Here is a 27,240-nt window from a genome sequence, read left to right on the forward strand (position 1 = left end):
TTACACATCTCGTGAGAGTGAAAATCGGTAAGGTTTAATACACTCGGTAACAATTGTCTTGATAATGCTTTTACTAATATTGATTGCTCATTACTTACGTCTGAACCTGTTGATCTAACTCACACCTCAGATCATAAGGGCATATTATTTAAATGTCAAGTGGCTCGCACAAACTTTAAAACTCGGATAAACTACAGACCCATTACTGATATAGGATTGTCTACTTTATGTAACACTATGTCCTCTCTAGACTTTGATTTTATTGATAATATGTCTCTAAATGTGGATTTGCGGTTTCAACTGTTTATTGATTCTATAAATGATGCAATTAAATTTTTTTTTTCCTGAAAAATCAAGACTACTTGGGCATGATAAATCTCCTAGGGTGGTGAATTGGTTTGATGGTAACTTGAGAGATATGCGGGAGAGGCTAAGGTTCCTTGTATCATTACATAAAAGAGACCCCATTCTCGTGCCAAAAGAAATGTTATCTGATTATAGTAAAAGGTATAGACATGCAATTAAAAATGCTAAAATTAAATCAAATGATGATTTTATTATGAATTCAAGTAACCGCCAGCAGGCTATGTGGAGCATTATAAATAATAAAAATCAAAATTTATCAAAAAAAAGCTCATCACTTAATGCAACTAGTTTTAATCATCATTTTTGTTCCATCGCTGAGAAAGAATTAAGTAAACTTGAACACACTGACCAAACTTTTCAAGTATATCTGAACTCCATTCCACATACCAACTTATTACCCTTCAGGTTTAGAACAGCTAGCCCTAATGAGGTCATGGAAGCCATTGATGAATTAAGAAACAGCCACAGTAAAGACTCTGATGGAATGAACACAAAAATTATCAAAGCTATAAAAAATGAAATTATCATTCCCTTAACTAAATTAATCAACCACTCAATACTCACTGGCATTTTTCCAGCAGCATTTAAAACTGCAAAAGTTGTACCTCTTTTTAAAGGTAAAGGATCTGCTGATGACTATAATAGTTATCGTCCCATCTCCCTCTTACCTATTCTGTCTAAAGTGCATGAACGAATCTTAAAAAACCAGATTAATGACTATTTTGAGTCAAATCAGCTCTTTGCAGTAACTCAATTTGGCTTCAGGAAAAACAGGACAACAACTTTAGGTATAGACCATTTTACAAGTAATATCCTGGAAGGATTTGAAAGGTTTCTTGATACCTTGGCCTCGTTCCTGGATCTCACAAAGGCTTTTGACTGTGTGACACATAGCATTCTTCTAAAAAAACTGGAAGCCTACAATTTTCACCGGGAAGCAATTAAGATGCTTGAGTCATACCTGTCGAATAGAGTTCAGTTTGTTGTCTTTAATCAGAATAAGTCTGATATTAAGCCTTTGAAATATGGAGTTCCACAGGGGTCTGTCTTGGGACCCATACTATTTCTTATCTACATAAATGATCTGGCCTTTTCACAGGGGGGCTCTGTTAGCACTGTTCTGTTTGCTGACGACACAACTTACTATCAAAGTTATCACCCTTCAAATATCATTAATTTAGATCTCCAGACCCCGGAGAATAACCTCTTTCAATGGTTCTTGGCAAATCGTCTTTCTCTCAATAGTTCAAAGTCACAAACACTTAATTTTACTTTGCGGCACAATACATTGACTGAGCATCCTGCTTTTGGAAGCTGTTCAGATGAGGCTAAGTTTCTTGGTGTTCACCTTGATCCAGGATTGACTTGGGAACAACATATAGTCAAACTGTCTAGTAAACTGTCCAGTCTGTTATTCCTCTTTAGAAATCTAGCGGGAATTACTTCCTTGCAGGTCTTACTTACAGCATATCATAGTAGTTTTCACTCACAGCTAACTTATGCCATACTGACATGGGGTCATTCCTGCCATATAGATAAAGTATTTGGGCTGCAGAGAAAGTGTATTCGTATTGTGACTGGTCAGGGTTACCGAGATGACTGTAGGGAATCTTTTCGGAAGCTTAAAATATTAACTTTGCCGTCCGTGTACATTATGCAGTGCCTGTTGCGTGTTCACCAAAATCTGGATCACTATAGAACCCACCTACATTTTCATAATTATGAAACTAGGAATTGTAATGAGCTAGTGCCTGAGTTTAGCCGGCTTGAGAGATCAAGAAATGGAACCAGATACTTTGCACCAAAATTTTATAATTGTCTTCCAACAAACATTAAATCTCTTAGCCTTCCGCAGTTTAAAAAACAAATAAAAATGCATCTTTTGAGGGGTGCATTCTACTCATTTGAGGAGTACTTCTCATCCCAATTTTAATTTTAATCTTATATGTTAATATTGTCTTAATAAGAATGTATGTTAAGTGTTTTAGGTTTAGTGCAAATATTGTGATTAGATGTTATATTTTATCTGCTTTTGGGCAAAACTTGTTAATTTGTATTTTATCTTTTATCTTTATTTGCAAGTAAGTGACTTGACTTGTAATAATGCATTGTATGTATATTATTATTAATAAATACTACTACTATTATACTACTGTTACTGTTTTAATTTGTCGCGACACGATGTGACGCGACAGGATTTCCATTAAGCTTATTATTTTTTATTTATTTTTATTTTTTATTTCTTATTTTTTTACTAAAAATAATTTTAATATTTTTTTCTTTTTGCCGACCGGCCCACCGGGAAATTTCCCGGACTCCCTAAAGATCCCTATTTCCCAATACAATAACACTCCCAACAAATTGAAAGGCTATTTTAAGATTCACTGTAAACCAGAAAACATACTTAAAACTTTAAGATTTGCCATCATTATGACTATAAAGCAAAAAAAACCAAACCATGAAATAAACATGTCTGGGTCTATTAATATAAGAAACCAACATCAGCTAGCTGATGTTAAGTGCCAAGGCACAGTACAATTCTTTATAAAAAAGGTCTTTATAATGCACTTCCAGAGTGCTACAAAGGAGCTGATACCACAAGTATTTTTGCTATTGAAACATACGTTCTACTCTTTTAAGGAATATTTCAAGGATAAGACTGAAAAATGTTGCTACTGCAATAGTTAAACTTTGATTGTATGATTTTAGATAAATTGTATATTTAGTTTTATATGTGTAATTTTTTTAAATATTTATTCTGCTACTTTCTAGCTAATTAAACTCTCTTATCTGATTTGATAATTACCTGACATAGTATAGCAGGATCCTCAGATTTCCGTAAGTTCTTCAGCACCTTCATATGCAGCAGCTCAATCTGGTCAATTTGGCTCCTATTGAAATTCTTGATAAGCCCACTCAAAACCCAATAAAAGAACCGATTAATATACTTTAAAACATCAGCAGTACTCAGTCTCTTATCGTTCGAGAGGGCTTCATATAAAAACCCAATATCAGCCCTCAATTTTGCCCTTTCTTGCACAGGACCAATATAATTGGTAGGCATGGACCCAGTTGCTTTATAGCAGGTCTCCATAAGCAACTTACCGCCTATTAAATGGTAGATTATGTCCATATTTTGACACTCGGAAACACTTAAATGTTCTGTAAGGGTTTCCATGATTGGTTCTATTTGAAGCAGATGAGAGCAATTGGCGTAATGTTTAGCCAAGTGTGAGAGTAGATGGGGTATCACGATGTTTCCATTGAAAAAGGTTATGGAGGAAACTTTTTTAAGTTTTATCCTGATCCCTAATAAAATTGGGAAAATTTTTATGAAAAACTGCAGTCTTGGTTGCAAGGTGCAGCTTAAGTTGGTGCATTTTTGGTCGGACCAGTGCAGGTTAATTTTATTGCAAATCAATTTCCAGGTTGCACTCGCCTCAAAAACGTCTATTAAGGAAGCTTTCGTATGATTATCATGGTAAGAAGATATTTCTTCCAATATCTTTGGGGCCATCAGATGCATCACATTATGCTCATTATAATAAACCATTTTGTCAACAAAAGCCTCATTACAATAAAAATTCTCTGACTTATTAGGGTACTTACATATCAGTTCTTTCACTCTATCACAGGGTTGAACTTTTAAGTGCTGCTTTGATAAGCAAAATTCAACTAGAAAACTTGTAATTCTTTCATTATTTTGGCCGATATCGGCCTTAAGGGAGTAACAAGTTTCCAAATATTGAACTAGTACCGCATCAAATAAACTTTCACTAATCTTCGTGGGGTTCTGGTTGTTGTAAAAATCATACAGAAACTGCTCAAAAAGTGAAAAAAACAATCGCAAAATCGAGTGGCAGTCCCCAATATTATAATTCACCCTCCCCAATAAGCTGCTGAATATATCAAAAATTTTCAGTTCAAAATGCCCCTCACTCAATAAGAACAGTAAGTCTTTTAAAATGGATTGTGAGGCATGCTCTGTACCTATACCCAAAATGGAACTTTCTAGTAAAATAAACTTCAATACCCTTAAAAGTTTCTCTATAAGCTTAAGGCACATCTGTTTACTCTTCAATTCAATTAAGGCACTTTTTAAGTGTAACTTTTTGCTAAGCTCTTTGTGCTTTTTAAGGTCAAAAACGTTTACTACAACATCCTTGGAATGATCTGCCAAATACCCACATAAAATCTCACTGGCTTTACAATATTCTTCTTCGAACCTGGCATAAATATGCAACTGGGTCCTCGATAACTGATCAATAATAAACAACTGGGCATCCACTAAGATCTCATCATCGTCCCGGCTAAGTAAGTAGAAAAAATGTCCCAAAAGCCAAGAGGTGAATGAAAAGTATTGCTCAGTAATATCCTCGTACTCCTTAAAACTAATAGTGGGATCTTTTTGGCATATAAATGTGGGAATAAACTTCTTATGCATGCAAGTGTTGGTCAGAGATTGAATCGCTTTTTTATCTATCGGGCCTGGTTTTGATAGCAGAGAGTCCACCAGCTCGTCCAACATTTTCCACATTGGAAAAGCTTCTTGGAAGGATGCTAGAGTCATCTTTGTCTAGAAATAAGTGAAGCATGTGTTGGTGTTAAGATATACCTTGTGGTTAAGTTGAAATATATCAATTGTAGTATGTTCTTTTAATTCTTAATGCAAAGCATGATTTACGTCTTTAGAGGCATGGAGGCCTAAAGTTAACTGGTTATAGCCTGAATTATGATTATCGGTTTAGATATACTAGCAATAAACGAGATTATGTGGAAATATTTTTTGCTGGAGATCTCTTGTACACCCAAACTAGAATTAACCGCCAAAATACAAAATTAAATAAAATTTTATTTCTAACAAAAATTTTTCCTGTAAGGGTCATACGATTACTAAGGAGTCACGTGATGATTCTCAATTAGGGAATCGAGTATCACGTGACCAATCCCAGCCGTGCAGATCTAAAAACAAAACGAATAAGCGTCAAGGTCAATAATGTTTATTATTACAGCTGATATTGTCATTAATGACAGGACGCCTTTAAGTAGCCATCGTTGCCAAGTTGTAATGTTCTGCTGGAAGAAACTGATTTTTGTAAGTTTATCTCTTTAGCTAAAAAGAAATAATAGTTTAAAAAAACAGGCTTTTATTGCTAATTAAACTATAAAGTAGAAAATATTTTTTAGTCACAAATAGTTTTTATTACAGTAGTATTAGTTTTAGTACAACCAATCATAATTAATTACTTCAAATAAAAATCATAATAAAATTTAAGATATTAACAGAATAATTCAAATCAATAATATAGCGATATTCATAACTCTTCTCTCCTAGATAGTTGCCGATAGAATAATTGTCATATTTAATATAAAGATAGCACCTCACGCTTATTACTATTTTGACCGATTTTATCTTAATTTGACAACATTGCTATAATCTTCATAGCCACCCTTGATTTATAAGCATTTTTCAAATATATTAAATGCCGTACTGTACTGCCATTCAATCATTTATTCTAAAACTAATTATAGAAAAAAAAACAAAGTGTGCCCCGTTTCGAGAACTAAATCTCCATCTTCAAACATGACGACTAAAAATAAGAAAATATACAATCAAAAATGACTTTTTTTTTGAGATGTGAAGTCAAAGGGGCGTGTCTCTAAGCATATATGACTAACGTGGCAACGTCGGCTGTAGAGGTTCTGATTTTCGGCTTGTCAAAACTGGATGACAGATGTCAATGTCATTGTGTGGGGTAAGTAGCAGTGGGGGGGGTATACACACCGAAAAAAAAACGGTAAAATGTCATATCTGTAATAAAATAATGAACCCGATTCGATTATTATTCTAATTAAAAAAACAGATCGGCCGTGTTAATTAGAAATTACCACTATCCCAAATCCGAAAAAACGCCCCTTTCGGCCCAGTAACTAGTGCTCTTAACCGGTCGTAACATTAAAATAAACGGAAAAGCCAAAAGACTGTCGATAAAAGTGAATGAACTTTTTGTCAACCCGTCCCAGCTGTCAATTCGTGTGTTAGGAGGCACCGGACCCGAAAGTATTAAAAAAATCAAATTTCCTTAAAATCCGGATAAAAGCAACAATAAAACCGAAGACCCCGATGATGTTTAAACGATGCTCGGACGGTATTTTAAGGTGTACGCGCGTCCCTCGCCCGGGATCATAGAGAAAGTTTTAAATTTGCGAGCAGTTGTAGTCGTGCTAGTAGCAGGTGGAATGACTTGATTGTTTATCGTCGGAAACCCAAACAAAAATTACGTGTTAACAGGGATGGTTTTTAACGGAAAAACGCTTCCCGACTAATCACCGTTCAGCCAGTATGAAATGCATATTTCAAAAGTTCAAAATACCATCTTGACAAAATGTACAAACATGTCAGAGGAAAGCCACAGAAGATATGGCATGAATGGAGCTGCTGAAAGAATTCCAAAGGAGTGCCACAAGCCTAATTATGGTCAGGGAGGACGACTTAAATTCTTTAAAGGTATTTTTCATTTTATGTCACTTTATTTTTTGTTTTTGTTTACTGTGGCCTTGGACATTATCTTAACTCCCTTTTGACCCAATTTTATTCCATATTATGAATGGATTTTGGTATTGTTCAGTAATGTATTTTTTTTTTATTGTACATGATTACTATTTTTTAATGGTTACACTAAAAGTTGCACAACCATTTAAAGGGGTTAAATTAGTAAGTATAAAACTTTAGGGAGCCACACAGTACTTATTTGATCCAGTGATTGTGACAAGAAACGGGTTGTGTTTCCAAAAAATGTTGCTCAATTGGAAGAAATAAATAAAAAATGGGCTACAAGTATTTTTTTAGCACAGTTCTTTTAGCATAAAAAAAGGGAAAAATCAGTTGGAAACTGAGAACACTTAATCCCAGTATTATATGGTTCTAATTCTAAAGGATTAAAAGTGTCTACAGTTACCCCATTGTGCTACAAACCACTCGCCTTATACAAAAATACTTGGAATAATTATACAAATTCTTTTAAATGCCTGGAAGATATGAAAAATAATGTGAAATGCCAGGAAGAGATTTGAAATGGCATAGAATGCATGCCTGGAAGATACCTTAAAATTTTCAAAATGCCTGCAAAAAACTTATGACAGCTTACTTTGCGTTAATAGAGTCTCATCTTCCCTATGGGATCTGCTTTTGGGCAAAAAACTATTGATTTTCTGATGTAGACATTGTTTACGCTTCAAGAAAGTGTTGTGCGATAAATCTGTGCAGCTAAGCTTAGAGATACCTGTTATCCACTATTTATAAAAGAATGTATACTTACAATCTTCTTCCTTTATATAGAAGAGGTGGCATGTATAATTTATAAAAATAGACATGGATTCATGGCAGTTAATCCAAGATATTGTACTCCTTAGAAATATTTAAATCTCCAAATTCCAACATCAACATTAAGCAACAGCTCAACTTTCTATGAGGAATCAAGATTTTTAATCACATACCAGAAAACATTAGAGAGGCAACTTGAGGAGTGTTGGAGCAAAACCGAATAAATCCACCAAACATGATTTTGAGAAAAACCCGAATTTTTAATAAAGCAAAAAGTATTATCTTTTTCTTTTTTTTTGGTAGAACATATTATTGGAGACGTCGTTAATAATACATTCTACTTAAATACAATTTTGAAAAATTATTATTTTTGAAATATAACAAAACCAAAAATGGATTTATTCGGTTTTGCTCAAAAGTATATTGGATTTATTTGATTTTGTCCAAAATTTTATTACCAAGCAGCAATAAAAACATTGTTTTAAACAAGAGAGCTATATTTCTTAAAATATTTAATCCAATATATTAAGAAAAAATAAAAACAACAAAAAAAAAATTCTTTAAACAACACAGTCATTAACTAAAACCTAAAGATGAAGTGCATATTCTTCCTCCAAGCAGTCGCAATCATTGCTAATATTATCCTCTTCCTGAGAAATTTTCTCATTATTTTCACCTTTGTCTTTACACAGCACTTTTTTGTATCATTTAAATTTTTCTTCACTTGCCCACTCTTTTCCAAATTGTTTTTCCATCAGTTGTTTTACACTCTGAATTTTTTTTTAAGGAATGGTATTGCACAGCGGGACCTCTAACAATGAAAAGTTCTTTAAATTCTTTCCTCTTTTATAGAGATATTTTTTTAATTTCTGATTGGGCTTCGAATCGGTAGTGTTGGAAGCATGCGATTGATATCTTGATTTCTCCAGTTTTTTTAATGTGGTTTTTTTGTAAACGAATTCGTTTTAAATTCAATATTCCTGCTTATTTTAACTTTATTAAGATAATCTTGTAATTCCTTGATGTTGAAAATTTTCCACTCTGATCCTAAGACCTTAACATTTCCAACTTCAGAATAGTATCCAACATATTTTTCTTTAGAACCAATGGTTGGAGTTTTTCTAAATATTTTTTTCCATGCGTCCAAACACTCTGTCCGCTGGTAAAAAACTATGTCCTCTTACAGGGTAGGTAATGATAATTTCAATAATATTATCAGGAGGGTCCTTTAAGAGCCAAAACATTAACATATGAATGATGTGGGAATTTTTGTTTTGGCCTACATCCGTCGCAGAACAATCTTATATGAGTTATGCCAGTCAGGTCCAAAGCTAGGTAGTCCAACAACGCAGATCCGATTTCGGTAGCACCTCTCCCAGATGATTGATCTTCCGTCCATTTATAAAATGTAGAATTTTTTGAGTTCATGGAAACACAGCAGAATGAATACATACTTCAGATTCAAGGAGATCATGTTGGTCTCCTTGAATCTGTTCAGCGTAGATTTGCTAAGTTTTTGGCAGGATGGCATATATCTGGTAAGAGGGTTTGATCATCGGCAACTATTGGAACGCTTCAATCTACATCCATTACAACTCAGAAGAATGATCTTCTCTGTAAAATTCCTGCATGGGTTACTGAATGGATTCATTGATAGTCCTGTACTTCTTTCCGGTGTACGTTTCATGGTGCCTAGGCTTAATGCTAGACATCCCCTAACATTCTTGCTGCCAAGGCCTCATACTAACATCCTGTTGAAATCGCCACTATATACAATATGCGCTATATTTAATCGGATTTGTCACATGTGCGATATAAATTTCTCTCCGGTTCATGTGATTGTCGATATTTTGGTGAATCATTACTCTTGGGATTAAGACCCATGTGTTTAAGTTATAGTTAGTAGGTATATTGCAGTTAATTTAATTTAATTTTGTTGAATATGTGATTATCTTGTTAAACTTTTATAATTGGGTTTTTATATCATATTAATAGTTATTTGTTCTAATTCTTTGGATAACTTTTGAGAATGTGACTTTACTTTACTCTTTTTCTTTTCTTTTCATTCTTTTAGGTTTGTTTGTGTGTGTTTTTTTTAACTATATTTTTCATTGTTTTGCAACTGTTTCCTGTTATTGGGCAAGTTGCCTGTTGGAAATAAAGGCTTATTATTATTATTATTATTATTATTATTATTATACTTATTTGGTGTGAATAAAATGCATCAGAAATAGGAGTGCGCGGTACCGGCTGCACCTGTTGTAAATCAAAGCAAAATGTCAAAGAATTTTCTGGCTCTTCTTTACAATGGGTATAAAAAGCTTGGCTTCTTTTCTTATGAACTCTATATTCAGTCATGTACTCTACTTTACACTGATTTTCAGCCTGTTCATTATAAATTTGGCGTAATTTTTTAACACTGAGATTGGCCGGTAAATAAATCCTTCTAGATTTGCTTCAATTATAATGACTTTTAGTAGCTCTTAATTTTCTGATAAACTCTTGAATTTTATCCCGTTTATCCCGAAAATTACGCGAAACTGCGGCAAACGGCGCGCCGGGACAAGACTAATCAGATGAGCACTACTGACTACTGCTAAAAACTATACTGTTTTATCCCGTTAACACACAAAATATGCCGCCAACAGCCGTAAAAGGTCATTACCTTTTTTTATTCTAAGTTATACAACCCTTGTGCCATCTCTTATTACATTAATTAAATTTTCTGGATTTATTCGGTTTTGCTCCAACACTCCTCACTTGTCTTAAGGTGTTTAGCGTCATTTCAAGAAAATACTGTTGACAAGAGCTTATTACTCTTGCTGGAGTTTAGACCTACTTGTAAGAAATTTTGATTGTCAAGGAGTTTTTTTTTCTTAGTTTTAACATGAAATTGAAAGGAAAAATATTTTAAAAATAGACATGAAAAATTATTATATTTCTCTGGGATTTATGAAAAAAAAAATTAAATTGCCAGGAATAGTTTAAGTAAAATTAGGAGTTTCAAATCCAAGGAAGTTATAAAAAAGTCATATTAAATGCCTGGAAGAATCTTAACATTAGTTCCAATGCCTGGAAGGTAATGAGATAATTTTTTTCCTTAGAGAATGTAATCATGGTCTACAGTCCGGATGAACTTGCAACTTTCCTTGTCATTCTGGTTTCGAGATTGACTTGGCAGTCCCATGTTGGGAAACTTGACTCACTCAAACTCAAAAAATACAACAAAACTAGATTAAAATGTAAATCATAAAGAATACAGAAATTCTAATCATATCAATTTCTGTTAAACTATAATAAGATTTACTGGCAACAAATTCCTTTGTTTTTTTTTATAGGTATGCTTTTTTCAGCCTTAAGTTTTCTTATTTCTAGTTGAAGATTATTAAATAACTTTTTTTTAATAGAGAGCCACATGAACAGGTTTGGTATCCAATTACAGGAAAGAATTTGATATGTTGAAATTGGTACTTCAGCATATGGAAAGCAGGAAAGAAGAAAGACAATAACAAAATATATGTAAATAAGAATGGAAAATAAAAATGCATAACATTCTAAGTACTATCTATATATATACTAGAAAGACTCTTCATCGCCTCTCTACTTAATACTTTCTATAATGGACCCTAGACTGTCAACAAAAATATTGCACTGTTCATATAAATTATTATAATTAGACACATTATTTTATTAGTTAAAATGAGAGAATAGAGCATGTATTAATATTTTATTATAGGTACTGTACTGATTACCTAACTCTAGTTCATGTTTATAGCTTTTTTTTTTTAATTTTTAGTAGTAGCTTAGCTCCACATAAATTGCCCTTTTCTGCATAACAAATAGCAAGTTAGAAAGGTTGTTTGAGCATGAACCCCAGAAGCAGATTGCATATTATAGATGTGACTCAATAATCACAAAATATGCACATCTGGCAATTCTATTGAAAGATTAAAAAAATTGCTGAAGGGTGGCACAGTGATGGGTTCATTTTTCAGATAAATACCATTGATTTTACATTTAAAATTAACAATATTAGGCTTAGAAACACTGAATGTCAAACAATTTGTGTCACACTAGTCTTTTATTTTCAACAATTTGTTCTTATATTAGTCTCCATTTGAGCAACATCTAAGTGATTTCAAAGGATAGTGCTATCATCTGCAAACAATGTAAATTTGCCATCATATCAAGATGTATATTATAAAATTTGGTCATTTCAGGTTCAGCTTGCAGGCCTGCATATTTGGAATACTTCCGCTCTGTAATTATGTACTGTTTGTTTAATTGGGTCACTCTGGTCATATGTTTAAAATATTCACCTTTCATTTTAAGAGTAATTGCTAATCTGGACTATAGAGAATACTGCAGTTTACATTCCAAAAAACTGAGAATTATTTCCAGGTCTATCATCCTATGCCTCTTATTTATTAGGTAGAATTCTGAAAAATGTATGAAACATGCTGATATTCACTTACACTATTATACCAGCTTCTTACTTTGCTACCAGAGGCTTTACAGATCCCATTATGGATCATTTTATTATTAAGTAAAGTTTTTCAATATTCAAATTCAAAATACTTTATTTGCCTATAAAAAGAAAAACAATTCTAACTAAAAGGTAATTGCAGAAGAATCACATAGTTTTCTTTAGACAAAAAGGATGGTATCGTGATTTTTAAAACCGTTGACACCTCCAGGAGTGATACAACCCTACTACTACTACTAATACCTAACATTTAAGAAACTTAGAATCTTAACAGAACGAAAGGCTGAAAAAATATCTGGTAAAAAAAATTGTATTCATAAAGAAACAAAATAAAAAGTCACATGTATGGTGTGCAAAAGGTTGAAACTGGCTTGGTGGTGCCTCGACAGACAAGGGAGGGTTGATCCGCGACATCTGAGAGGGCCTTCAGGAACACTGAGAGGCCTGTCTTTGAAGAATCTGTCCATTTCTGCATTTAAGGCCTTAAGATTAAGGCATTTAAGGCCTAATTAAAAATGCCTTTTACTCATTTGAGGGACCAGAGGTATACATCCAATTTTGCTGACCTCCTATGACCTAATTGTGTATTATTTTTAGTTGAATTTATAATAATAATAATAATAATAATAATAATAAGCCTTTATTTCCAACAGGCAACTTGCCCAATAACAGGAAACAGTTGCAAAACAATGAAAAATATAGTTAAAAAAATCACACACAAACAAACCTAAAAGAAAAGAAAAAAAGTAAAGTAAAGTCACAATCTCAAAAGTTATCCAAAAAATTAGAACAAATAACTATTAATATGATATAAAAACCTACTAACTATAACTTTAACACATGGGTCTTAATCCCAGTAATGATCCACCAAGATATCGACAATCACATGAACCGGAGAGAAATTTATATCGCACATGTGACAGATCCGATTAAATATAGCGCATATTGTATATAGTGGCAATTTCAACAGGATGTTAGTTTGAGGCCTTGGCAGAAAGAATGTTAGGGGATGTCTAGCATTAAGCCTAGGCACCATGAAACCTACACCAGAAAGAAGTACTGGACTATCAATGAATCCATTCAGTAACCCATGCAGAAATTTTACAGAGAAGATCATTCTTCTGAGATGTAATGGATGTAGATTGAAGCGTTCCAATAGTTGCCGATGATCAAACCCTCTTACCGGATATATGCCATCCTGCCTGAAGGCCAAAAACTTAGCAAATCTACTCTGAACAGATTCAAGGAGACCAACATGATTGTGATAGAGCGGGTTCCATATAATGCAGCGAAACTCCAGTTTTGATCTCACAAGGCAACAGAAAAGCAGTCTTAATGTAGATTCCAAAGTAAAACTCTGAGAACTTCTATTTATGAACCCAAGCCTTCTCAGGGCTGACTTGACTATGTTGTTGAAGTGTGGAACGTATGTAAATTCAGAGTCAAAGGTGATACCAAGATCAGTAATTTGCTCTAATCTACTCAAAATAGTATCATTAATAAAGTAATTAAAATTTAAGGGTGTTTTTGATCTAGAGTAACTGACCACACAACATTTAGCCGCATTCAAGCCTAACCTGTTAACAGCGCACCATACCTGTGTATTTAGACAATTCTGAAGAAAAACACAATCCTCCAAACCATATACATTTAAATATATATAGCTTCAAATCATCGGCAAAAGCCAGCCTATGACTTATGAGTAATTTTAGACATAAATAATTTTTAGTCATATATTTTATTGTATTTTTTAAACATACATATGCATTTGCATTTTATAATTCTCATGAAAAAGTGGCTACATTATTTCTGTATGTTTAGCCTATGTTTCATGGCCAAAAGCACCCAGTTTTAATGAAATTTAAACGACCTTAAAGTAAGTGCAACTCCTCGAATTATGCCATTACATAATATTTAATTAAATGAGTTTGAAAGCAGGAAGACAAAAAATGTGCTATATTATGTAAGACAAAATCTTGTGTACAAGCATCCTAAAAACTAAAAAATTACAAATTCATAAAAAAACTATTGCATATTATTAAACTTTTTTAAAAATTACAAAAGTAGCTTAAAAATAAGTAAAACTGCTGCCAAAAACAAAAGTTAAAAGAAGTAAACTAATCAATAATAGAACAAAACAAACACAGGTCAAAAGGTATTGTTAAAAAATTCATCAAGGCTATAATATGCCTTAGTGTTAATAAAATATCTTATTATATTACAGTAAGTTTACATAATCATTAACACCAAATATTTCTGTAAACAAAAAAATCACTTCTAAGTATTAAAATCACAATTTCATCGTTCACGAGACGCGCACGAGATCATAAACAAACAAACCGTCTAAGAAACGTGAAAATTGTAGAAAAACACGCTGATAATATCCGATCCGGTCCATTATTTATTTATGGAATTACCACTTGTATAAAAATGCTCTGGTTATGAAACGTTGTGTAATGTTTACACAGAGGGTTTAAAATTAATACTTTTCCAGATGGCAAATTTATCTTGGAGCTGGCGAGGGCAAGGGAGGGCGAGCGAGTGTCCTGGGTGTCTGTGCAAAGAAAAACCTTTTGGCCACCTCCGGGTCCCACCTCCTCCACCCCCGCTTATCGTCAGGAGAGCAGCACCTCACTCAGCGGTAAATATCCTGTTAACAATTTATATTTTCAAGTCTAATAAGCAAACATTAAATAAAGAAGATTTCTTATTTTTCATTGATAAGGTTGGCTAAGCAAGACCTAAAAAGCCCCTCGAGTATTACAAACTTTGGTGCTTTGTTCTGTTCTACATGCAGGGGCCTTTCTCTACAATACAATAGAAGTCCACTATGCAATAAAAGTGGCTAATTAGTTCTCTTGTCTTGCACTATGAATTTTAGCAAAAAAATATCTTCTAATTGAAAAAAAGGTCTATAATACTTTAATACGATTAATTTATTGGTAATTTAAGGGATTATTCTCCAATTTTAAAGACAATTTTAACTGAAAACCTTCCCTGGAAATATCCTGCCAAAACATTAATTTGAGATGAATCAAATCATATTTTGGCCACCCATCATCTAAATCTCACAGTAGTCTCAATAATAATAATAGTAATAATAATGTGTTTATTTTACCAATTTACAAATATAAACTAAGAAACTGACGAAACCAAAAGAAAAGAATGTCAAAATTATAAAGGTAATGATTGTTTATACAAAATAGAATTCAAATTCTAAAAAAAAAACATATCTACTTTTTATTTATTTATTTATTTAGAAAATGTACTGTACATACATGTGTATAGTCCTATCTCTAGATCTGAGTTTCCCTGTACGTCCAGAAGTTTATTATACATCATTCCTAATATTAAATTATGACACAAGTGAAGTAATGTATTACTGTAGCCTTAACTTACTAACAATATTGATTATTAATAACAAAATTTATATTCAATGATCATTGAGATAGTTTTACAATAACAATCCCCAAGAAATACCCATTTGATCTTATACAATCTGACAACACATCACAATAAATTTAAAAAAAATTTAACAGATTACTCATGTTTTTTGAAATAAATATTTTGACCTGTTTAATATATTGATAATAATTTTTTAGTTCTCTTATACTATTAGGTAGCAAATTACATATTGTTGGTGCAACTACAGATGCAAATCTCTGGTTACCATCAAACCTTCTAAAAGGGATAATCAATATATTATTATAATTATTCTTGGTAGGATAAGCATGATCTACATGCTGTTTATTATTATTTCTTAAACGTTTTTAAGGTAATTCTGAATTCCATTTAACTGACTGAGAGCATTATTGTAAAATCCTCCCCAGGCTATGATACCGTATCTTAATATTGATTCCAATAATGATTTGTATATATTAATTTTTTTGTAATATGTTTCTTATCTAGTAAAATTTGTTAATTAAACCTCTTAATTTGTTTGTTACATCACGAATATGTTCTGACCATTCAAGATGTTGATCTATAGTTATGCCCGAGTATTTAGTATGTGACACCTCATATATTGAAGAGTAATTGAGTTATAAAAAGGTCTATTTGATTCAGTAAGAGAAAAAGCAACAAATACTTACTGACTAAACCAAAAGAAAGTACATATTGTCAAAATTATAAAAGTAATGACTGTTTATTCAAAATAGAATTCAAATTCTAAAAAAAAAACATATCTTCTACAACCAAACCTACCTTTACTACTGTCCGTACCAATTGAGGGACCATAATGTTAATGTTAACATAAGAGAGATTCCAGTGAACAATTTTAAAAATAGAATTAAAAAACTTTTATTAGAAAATGCATTTTATTGTGTAGATGAGTTTAAATTTTAACTTTAGTGTTGTTTTATCTTTTTCAACCAAGTTTTATGTCTATGTTCTAGTGCACTTAACTATTTCAGTGTACTTAGGGTTTTATTCCTTTTTAAACTTTAGGAACCTATAGTAAAAACATTGTTTGTATATTTTTGTTGCCCTTTATTGACATGTGTAAGTATCTTAAAAGTTATATTGACCTGAATCAATAATTTAAATTTGAATAGATACTCTATGGTAATATCTTATACATGATTCATGTATAAGATATTACCGAGTTGGAATTTTTCTAAAAAAGTTTGAATAAGGTCCTTATTAATTCGTTTTAACTTTCTAAAATATTAAAGTGAAAAATAACAATTGTCAGATTATCTGAGCCCTTTGATTTGAGATCTTCCGATGTAGCCATATTTGTTACTCGCGTAGGAACGTTAATTAACTGATTTAGGTGAAAAGAAGAAATAGTATCATAATGACTGTAAAAAAAAGTTTCAGACGATAACAGTTCGATCCAGTCCTCCCCGTGGCAAAGGGACCACTCCTGGAAACAAACGATGCCCAAACGTAACATTTCCCAGGAGATGGTCATGTTTTTTTGGCGTCCGAAGTCGAAAAGATGCCCTTCAACCGGTGGCGGGGGCTCGTGGGGCATCCGAAGAAGGCGGCGGCCCCTCTCCACGGTCCAAGAGGAAGAAGAGCACGAGGAAATAAAAGTCCGAAAGGGGAAAAAGAGACAGCCGCTGTTGAATATCGTGCAAACCTTGTTGGAGAAAACGTTCAGGGCGAGGTAAGGGTTTATTTTTTTGTTTTTAATAATTGATAGAATGGCGGTTATATTATCAATTGGTAGGTCTTTGTCTTGTAGTACGCCGCCCAGGCCGGAGACGGTGGTGTCGCCGCGGAAACGTTTTTTAATGGAAATGGAGAGGGAACGGACCCCGTCCGCTTCTAGCAGTCCCACCTCTGATTGGCCCAGTTCCAGTGAGGACGGATCGACTAATTCTGCTCAAAAACGGTAAATAGGGTTTGAATAATAGAAATAATAATAAACAAAATTTATTATTCTTCATGGCAGATTTACAATAATATGTACGGAAAATAGTAATAGAACATGAAAAATAAAAGGCCTTGTCAATGCAGCTTTCAGGTGATGCTAGAAGCTGTTTAGGCCCAAGTAAATATCTATTAACAAACAATAAAATGTACAACATAATAAACATAATAGAATGACGCTTTAAAGTGAAAAAAAAACTTGTATAAAAATGTTAGATAATATAAGTTAAAAATGCAAGCAGCATGAAGCAAGCACATATACACATATTTAATGCATTAAGGGATAAAGAACGGGAAAGGGGAGGAAAAAGATTAATGTCGGGATAAATACATATAACTTATTAACGAAAAACTTCTTTAAAAAAGTTCTTTTCTATGTTCCTAGATGTAATTGTCTAAAGCGTCGGTGGTGAGTATTTATTCGAAACTGGACTTTACTGTATAAATATGAAGGTGTTTTTAATTTTAAAACTTTGTAACTTAGAGATGCAAAATGTAATTTTCGACGATTGAAAATATTTAAGCATCCTATATCCTTAAGCTTATGAGATATATGATTTCGGCGACGAATTCCAAAAATAAGACGAAGGCATGTATTTTGCACTTTTTGAATTCTACGAGAATCGACTTGATCTAAGCATGGTCCATACACGATACCACAATGGTTGAAATTGGATAACACTAAAGAATCACAAAGATGCTTTTTTAAGTCTTGACCTAAGACTTTTCTTTGGTTATAGATGAGTTTAAGCGCACTATATGCTTTCTTTAATTTATCAGTTATATGCTCATGAAATCAAAGATCAGAATCAATAATCAGACCTAAGGATTTCGAAGTATTATTTATTATAATAGGGGTGTCATTTAGCTTTATTTTGAGTTCCTCGCTTATTCTAGATCTAGGGTTTTTATGTCCTCCAAATAAGGTAACTGACGATTTTGTAAGGTTTATTTTTAAATGATGTTTGAAAACTGTAATTAGATGTTGGAGATCGGTATTAATATTTTGATTTGCAGATGTTATATTATTAGCGTTAAAGTGAAAATAAAGCTATCAAGTATCGTCGACGTACAAATGGTAACTACAAAATTTTAAAAAGTCTTTAAATCGGCAAGTAGAAATTGTATAAAGAAGTGGTCCTAATATACTTCCTTGAGGGACACCCACAAATAGAGGTATAGTACTAGATTTGGATTTTTTCAAAACTGTTTGCTGTCACCGATTACTCAAAAAAGAAATAAAAAAACTAAACTGCACAATTTGAGGCTAAGGCCATAATTTTAACAAATAATATCTCCAACAAGTCCAGAAGAATTAAATTTGTCGAAAATAGTGCATATTTTTAAAAAAGATGAATAAGACAACTAACTAAAATGTAAACAACTAACAACTAATTTCTTTGTTAAACACCTTTAGCAATATCCTGGAAAGGCAATAAAATCTAAAATGATGAGTTCATAGACAACACCTTCAAATTTGACAAAAATCAGTATAGCTTTCAAAAGAAAAACTTTGCGAGCAACGGTAGATCTACTAGATTATATAGCCAGTATAGCTACGTAATAACTGTGTTTGTTGATCTGCAAAAGCATTTGATACACTGAACATTAATTTGTTATTAAACAAAATTATAAAAAATTTGATTTTGAGGTGTTTGTCAAGTACTTTTAATATTGTGATGTGGTGCTAGTTTTTTTAGGAGTTACTAAAACAGAAGTTAAAGAAACAGTAAATAGTGAATTGTCTGTGTTGTAATAAACTAAACTTAAATATTGAAAAGACAGTTCATATGGTTATAAAGCAAGTTGGTAAAAAACAAATAAATCCCACAATAAAAATGAATAACTATAGATCTATAATATCTTGGACTTATCATTACAGAAAATTTTATATGTGGTGTACATGTGGACAGCATTAGAAAAAATTGTACGAATGATGGATACAAAAAGAAGGAGCAATAATATGTTAAATAAAAACTTAAAATAACTTTTATATAACAGCTTTATTGAACCACATCTAAGGTACCAGCATTACGAGTGAAAAAGACTTAAAAATAAAATACTAGGGTAAGGTTAGAAAACGAAGAAAATAAAAACTATATTTAATAAAAAGTAGCTTAGACCTAGTGAAAGCTTGTACACAGAATTCTCATTCATAGAAATTAAACAACTTAAATACACTTTAAACAATCTAAACTAGTGTATAAAAAGCAGAAATATGACTCTTAAACAAAGGGACTTAAGGAACAAAAGGACCTAAAGGAAATTAATTTTATGCCAAACACTTGTTTTTGAAGAGACAAATGAAACGGTTGTGTTCTTATTGTAACCTCTAAAGACTCTCTGGAAAAACAAGGACAGCTGAACCAAAAAAAAGCTCTTTTCTTATTATAATTTAAAAATTGCTCTGTTATATTTAAATAGTCTTCAGACCTCAGTGCCAAAATTATCATAATCTGATGTGAGGTCATGAATAAATATTTATATACAGTAGTGGTCAAAAGAGGATAGACAAAGTATTATTTTCATATAATTGTTTAAAGATTTACCCACAGGTCCCCTAGATTTTAAATTATTGTTATTTGTAAGGCGGTCTATAAAAAGATACCAATAAATTTCAGTTAAATATTTTGCTTGCTATCAGATAAAGCAATAATATAAATATAGCTGGTCAAAAGTAGATAGACAAAAACAATTTTGGAATTATTTTTTTGTCTAGATATTTATAAAATAAAATTAGTATAGTATTGCTTCTCTTTAACTCAAGGTGCAACATGCCACGCGGAATTAGATTCTCTCTTGATTTAAGACAACGCATTATTAATGCATATCGCGCGGGTGATCGTCAAATTGATATTGCTCGTAGATTTAATGTTATAAGAAAAGCTGTTTGGGCAATTATCAAAAGATATGAAAGGACAGGATCATTAGAGCCAAAAAATAAATCTGGTCGACCAAAAAAAATTGACATTAGAGCTGTACACAAATTAAAACAATTTTGCCAGAATAACCCTTTCATGACTTCTCGTCAAATTCAGATAGAATTACAGGCTCTAGGCTAGGGATTTGTAATGTGTCTTCAAGGACTGTAAGACGAAGGTTGGTAGAAGAGAATCTATTTGCACGTAGGCGAGCAAAAAAACCATTGCTTTCAAAAAAGAATCGCTTAGCTCGATTGGAATTTGCCCGTCAACATAATTATGCACTGGACAAAGCATGAATGAAAACGTGTTTGCTGGAGCGACGAATCGAAGTTTAATTTGTTTAATTTCCGATGGAATTCAATATGTTAGACGTCCTTCTGGCCAGCGTTTGAATCCCAAGTACACAAAATCCACTGTTAAGCATGGAGGTGGATCGGTGATGGTTTGGGGTTGCTTCTCAGGTTATGGAATGGGCCCGTTACATCGCATAGAGGGCATAATGGACAGGTTTATGTACAGGGATATTTTCAGAGACGTTATGTTGCCCTATGTCGAAGACAATTTACCATTGAGATTCCAATTCCAGCAAGATAATGACCCGAAGCATTCCTCCAAAATTATGAAGCAATTTTTCGAAGAAGAAAAAATACCAGTTTTAAAATAGCTATTCCAGTCACCCGATCTTAATCCCATCGAAAATTTATGGGAAATTGTAGATCGTGATATTAGGGATACAAACTATTCAAATAAAGGTGAATTATTCGAACGGTTGCAACAGAAATGGGAAAATATTGGTTTTAAACTCATAGGCAATCTTATTGAATCAATGCCACATAGATGTCAGGCTGTAATAGACAATAATGGGTATTTTTCAAAATACTAATATTGTAGATGGTTTAGTTTGTAATTAAAAAAAAATACTTCGAAAAAAAAACAGCGTATTGGTTATTTTTTAAATTTGTCTATCTACTTTTGGCCATTACTGTAGTTTGCAGGAAGATTTTTTAAATTTAACCAGAAACACTGATTTATTTTAATTATTATAAGTAATTTTAATTATTACGGCATATCTTCTTCTGCAAATGGTATTTTCGAATATCTCTTTATATTGTAATCGGTCCATTTTACTCTTCACTTAAATATTTGGTCCATGCTTCACAGTTTGAATTTGGTACTTTGCTTTGAATCTTGTACCCACCGGTTTCCTTACATATTTCCAGCCATCAGATCCAAATAGGGAAAATCTGCTGCTTTCGGGCCTTTCTATTTTTTTTTTTTTTTTTTTTTTGATAAGTGGCTTTTTAACAGCAATTCTCCCAAAAAAAGCCTCCATCAAGTAAACAGTTCTTAAGGTTCTACTTGTCACATTAACACCGAATCGCTCCGAGATTTCGTTTCTAATTTGTGTGAAGGTTTTTCTAGGATCAAGTTTTGAGATCCTTGAAATAGTTTTATCCATTCGAGGAGTAGTTTTACGACGTCTTCCTGACTTTGGCGCATTTCTTACATTACCACGGCTATCGAATTTTTGTATTATTTTCGTTACAGCACTTTTAGAAATATTATGAATCCACAATTTTTTTGTCTGACATCACATGAAAAATTGCGGTGTTTTAACATGATAAATTAATATTTTACACAAATATTTGCGCTGAAGAACTAAGATTGAATACTTTCGAAAGTATTATTAAGAGTTTCTATACATTTTTTCACTACTGTACATCTTATAGTTCGGCCATTTCAAGCGATTTGGATTTTTTTTATAAAATACCAAAATGCATTAAAGTCTATTTTTAAACCATATATTTATTGAATGTCATTTAATTGTCATAGAAACTTATAAAAATATATAAAAAATAACATCCGAAAAAAATGGGACACTCATTACTTTCAGGTTTGTATTAACAGGCTGTTTTAGGAAAAAATAGTTAACTTTGTATAGTTCGACATGGATTAAAACAAGTGATACATTGAGACGCTGTCATGGCAGGGTAAATGTCAGTGGTTTCAAGTTTTTTGTGGTGAATATTAATTTCGTAATCAAAGTAAGTAGATATATTTTTTCATTTAGTGTAATATTAAGGGTTTCTTGTCCTGTCCACAACCATATTCTTAGAAAAGTAGGCATATCCCACTAAATAATAAAAAGTTTGAACTCAAGTTTATTTTTTCTTGACTTGCATTTAGGGCATATTATAGTAAAAGATTTTTTTTGCATCATGTTACTATTTTGCAAGAAAATTTTATAAATAAATTGTCCCGTCCGCAACCCATACATTAAAAAATATATAAAAATAAGATCCGATTAATATATATATCGAAAATATTTAATTTTTAATGCAAAACGGGCCGTAAAGTACTTATTTTAAGTAAGTTTTTTTAATTTTTGGCGATCTATATGTATATCGCAACCGATTCGCTGAGGGCTGATACTCCACGAAGCCAAAAAAAAACCATTTTTTTTAAATGAAATTTATTATTATTTAATTTTAAGATAATTTTTCTCGGTCAATCTTATCCAAACTTATGAGTCCATATTTTTTTACAGAAAATATGGCACCTAAGACAAATAAAGAAAAAACTATAGATTTTAGAAGAAAGCTCGAAGAGAATGTTGAGAAGCATGTGCGTTTTAAAGAGAAGGATGCCAAAAGAAAAAGAGACAGCAGAAGAGATTGATTCAGGAAGGTTTTTTTACGAAAGATATGATAAATGCAAAGAAAAGACAGGAAACATTAAGAAAACGGTTGTATCGTCAGAGAAAAAGGGAAGAGTTGCAAGTTGAGAAAATCCAATCATCAGATAATATCAGCTCATTTAAAACGCCACAATCGATGGAAAAGGTGATAAGAAAATTAAGTCTGTAGTGTGCTGAGCAAAAAAAGGAGGTTTTAAAGAAATTTTTTTATGCCGTATTTTCAAAAGAAACAAGTTTAGTCTGTGCAGAAAAAGTAACACCTTGGAACAAATTGGAAAGCCAACTTAAGGAAAGTGTTAAACGGTTTTACACCAGGGATATGATAAGTAGACAGGCACCAGGGAAAAGAGACGTTATCGCTTTAAAAAATGAATCAGGAATCAAAGAAAAAAAGCAAAAGCGGCACATGACTGTTACTGTAAAGGAAGCTTATCAGTTGTTTATACATGAAATTCCCGAATTAGATGTTAAACTAACAAAATTTTACGAATATCGACCCAAACATGTCTTGCTAAGTTCCCAAATGCCTCACGACGTTTGCGTTTGCAAGTACCATGCGAACTTTAATTTTTTGGTTGAGGCTAATTGCAAAAATGTACATGAATTTCCAAAATCTTCCAAGGAATTACTTTCAGCCATATGTTGCGATACAGATAATTTCGACTGTATGAATAATTTATGCCCAAACTATGATACCGATATTGAATTTGCTTTGGTGCCTTTAAATACTGATTTGGAGACCGAAATAAAATAGAAAAGGTGGCAAGTCAATCTTCATAAACCCCAAGTATTATATGTCATTATTATATATATGTCATTTTCATGAGGATTTCGATATATCTGGCTTTTGGAATTTCTTTGCCACTTCTCACGGGAAGGGGGCTGTAGACGGAGTAGGAGGGAAGCTTAAAAGAGTAGCCTGGGAAATGGTGAAAAGTAGAAAACTACTTAATAATAATTCCAGACATTTTTAATGCACTTAATGGTAAAACCAATATAAATCTTATCTATGTTTCAAGCCAAAAGATGCAGGATAACAAAAACATGTTAACCGCTCGATGGGAAAGTGTCCTGCCCATTGCAGGGCTCCAATCATGCCACTTTTTTAGGCCTCTGTCCGAAAAAAATATTGGAAATTGGTCAGACCCATCAAAACAATATAAGAAAGCTATCTGTAACAAACATTATAATCATTAATTATTTATTGTTGAACTAATTCGTCGTTATCATTTCCTTTAATTTAGTTGTATTACATAGTATATTGTTATTTATACTAAAATAAATTATAAAAAAATATTCTAAAGTTATTAAGGTTTTTTGTCCGGTCCACAACCGTCCCGTCCACAACCAATAAATATCATTTTTTAGTTACGAATTCTTAAAGAAAAATTCTTTCTTAATCATTTAATGTGATTTACTAGTATTTTGTTGAAAATTAAAAACGATATCTTTTTTCTTAAAACAACCATTTCAGAAATTTTGGTTGTTTTTTTATGTAACATAAATGATACGGAATTTTCCGGTCCCGTCCACAACCGTCGTTTATTGCTATTATCTCTATACTATAAAAACATGTTGCTTGCATTTATATTTTTTAAAATATTGTCTAATTAATAAAGAATATATTTGCTAATTTTGGTGAAGAAATATTACCTAACAAATTGGCAAAATTTTTTTTCGCATATCCTATTTTGTGATTTATCCCGTCCACATGCTTGAAATGGCCGAGTTATTTAAATATTCCGGTCAATTGACTTTAAATTGGGGTTTCTAGAAGTCGGGTGCGTTCCCAAATACCTACCGGACGTCCCGCCTCGCGAACGCCCCCTTGCGCCCTAATAAAAACCGAACCCGGTGAAAGTTTAGCGCAGCAGCAGCAGCAGCAACCCGTCACGACCGGTACCCCCGTAAGAAGTAACGGAGTAATCGAAGAAACCCCAGTTAATTCGCCCAAGGCGTCCAGAAATTGTAGTTATAGGTAAGAATGTTTTATAATTAGGTCATTATTGTGTATTTCGGTGTTTTTTTTTTGTTTAGTATAACCTCGCTATTGGCCGAAGATCATCACAAGAATAACTTGAGAAGTTCCCCGAGCAATTCGCCCAGTCGATTTTCCCCGGTGGTGTCGCATATACCCACGATGGCGGCCTCTCCCGGTTCCCGTTATTGTTCCCATTTGGCGGTCGAGGATCGCCTTTATTCGGAAAGCGTCGATAAATTGCGGTCCATTGAATTATCGGTATGTTATCCCATTCATATTATCCCCTCATAAATGTACTTCTTTGATTAATTATATCGCTGATTAATTTAAGAGTAGAATCTTCTCCTTAGTAACGCTAATAATAATTGTTGTTTTCATCACAACTTAAAAAAAATAATAGAAATGATTTGGTCTATGATGATTTTGCGAGGAAATGAAAATTAGAATAAGGCTTGAGTGTAGATTAAGGGGATTATTCACCCATAAATTCCTATTTCTTTGGATAACTTTGTTATTTTACAATATTTTTTAATGCGGTTTTCACTAATGAAATGTACATATTTTTTTCAAGAGTGGATAGGTGCTAGTTTTTTTAATTTCTAAAAAACCATTTAAAAAAAATTAATAATACACCTTTGAGAATGGAAATACAAAATTCAGGCATTTTTCTTACAATTTCTTGAACCGCCGATAAGTTTAGTATCATTTGGCAACAAAGCACGGCCGGGCTAGCGTAAATCAAATAAAAAAACGCGCGACGCTGGTAAACGTCCCGATGTGCGCAAACGGCGGTATCGGCTACTGCTCAACAGAAATTCAATATTATGTAAAATTCAAATGTTGAATGTTTATATTTAGAGTAATTGATTGGAAGTTCACTTAGAAGTATTTTATTGCGAAGGTGTTCCAATTTTGTTCTTTATACTGTTAAGTTATTTAGGTTTATTTTTAAAAAATATAAAAAGAAAAGACGGAAAGTCAAAAGTTTATTATTCTAAACGAAAAAGTAGTAAGCCAAAGAAGGATCAGTTTAGGCCTAGAATGGCTGCAAATGTAGAGTAAGAATGCCACATTGCTACTACTTATATATAAATGAAAATAAATGATTCATTTTGGAAAGAAAAAATGATAGAAAGATTAAAGATTTTTTATTTTAAAAGTCTACTGCCTGAAATCATAGATCCTAGGCATGGAAATTCGAAACCCGTCTAGAACTTCAGTTATAAATAACAATTTTTTGATTAAAATGTGTAAACACCAAAATATGCGTGCGACTTGTATATAAGGAAACGTAAAAAAGTTCAACCGCTTGTAAACTAAAAAGTGCATGACTCGCTTCCTCCCGACGAATCTCTGGTGACATTGACCCGTCTGCTTTGCTTTAGAGATGCGTTGTTGCCAAATGTTCACCTTCCTGATCCATTTTGGGCAAAGTCACGTGCTGATGATTGCTCTTAATTTCTCCAGAAGTTATAAGAGACGTTCAAAACTAATTTCGAGCACGTTTAGGGCATTGCCAAATAGTAAATGGGCTACATTTGTAAAAAGGAAAATATTAAAAAGGAACACTTATACTAGAAAAAATTGTTGAATACATTTTTGTTTTTCTTGAAAACGAGATGTTTCAATTATCTTGGAAATCGTCAGACAGAAAGAGCTGAAATTTTGCACTTTTCTATAAGTCAATATCGACGATTGAGAAGTGAAACCATGTATCTACCGTTTTCTGAAATTCGTGAAACCACGTATCTTCAAAAACTATATTTTACAGGAGAGCAAAAAAACTTCATTAAACTTAACATTTTAATTAAATTGACTCTTCTGCTTTTTTTTTTAACGAAACAAAGGTTTTCTTATAGTATTTTGGTACAAACTATTTTAAAATTTAATATTTTTAAGATTTAGAGCACTTACGTGGTTTCACATAAAAAAATCTTATGAAATGTGAAAGATAGACGGTGCAGGGCGGAAGGAACTTTTATTTTAATTTATACTAAGAAAATTAAATCCCCATTTAGTGTTTTTCAAAATTTTTATTATTTACAAAAGTAAGTAGGTAAAGAAAACGAAAACTTCAAATTA

The 27,240-nt window shown here is 32.5% G+C and overlaps 2 protein-coding genes across 3 annotated transcripts in view; one reads left to right on the forward strand and one right to left on the reverse strand.

Annotated features, from left to right (window-relative positions):
- LOC126734830 (serine/threonine-protein kinase ATR) overlaps nt 1-5,200 on the reverse strand; it is a 76,157-nt gene extending 70,957 nt beyond the window's left edge. The window contains exon 1 of the mRNA XM_050438590.1: nt 3,173-5,200. Within this exon, the coding sequence (XP_050294547.1) occupies nt 3,173-4,936 (1,764 nt within the window). The 5' untranslated portion in view covers nt 4,937-5,200. The remainder of the gene's footprint in view (nt 1-3,172) is intronic.
- A 923-nt stretch (nt 5,201-6,123) lies between these two features.
- Nucleotides 6,124-27,240, forward strand: part of LOC126734840 (uncharacterized) — a 30,744-nt gene continuing 9,627 nt past the window's right edge. Inside the window, exons 1-6 of one of the 2 annotated variants that reach the window (XM_050438615.1) lie at nt 6,124-6,874; nt 14,671-14,817; nt 16,992-17,289; nt 17,353-17,517; nt 24,952-25,155; nt 25,215-25,416. In XM_050438615.1, the coding sequence (XP_050294572.1) occupies nt 6,715-6,874; nt 14,671-14,817; nt 16,992-17,289; nt 17,353-17,517; nt 24,952-25,155; nt 25,215-25,416 (1,176 nt within the window). In that variant the 5' untranslated portion in view covers nt 6,124-6,714. The remainder of the gene's footprint in view (nt 6,875-14,670; nt 14,818-16,991; nt 17,290-17,352; nt 17,518-24,951; nt 25,156-25,214; nt 25,417-27,240) is intronic. The other variant, XM_050438616.1, reaches the window with a different exon arrangement.

The sequence above is a fragment of the Anthonomus grandis genome, chromosome 4 (assembly GCF_022605725.1).
Source record: "Anthonomus grandis grandis chromosome 4, icAntGran1.3, whole genome shotgun sequence".
Lineage (NCBI taxonomy): Eukaryota > Metazoa > Arthropoda > Insecta > Coleoptera > Curculionidae > Anthonomus > Anthonomus grandis.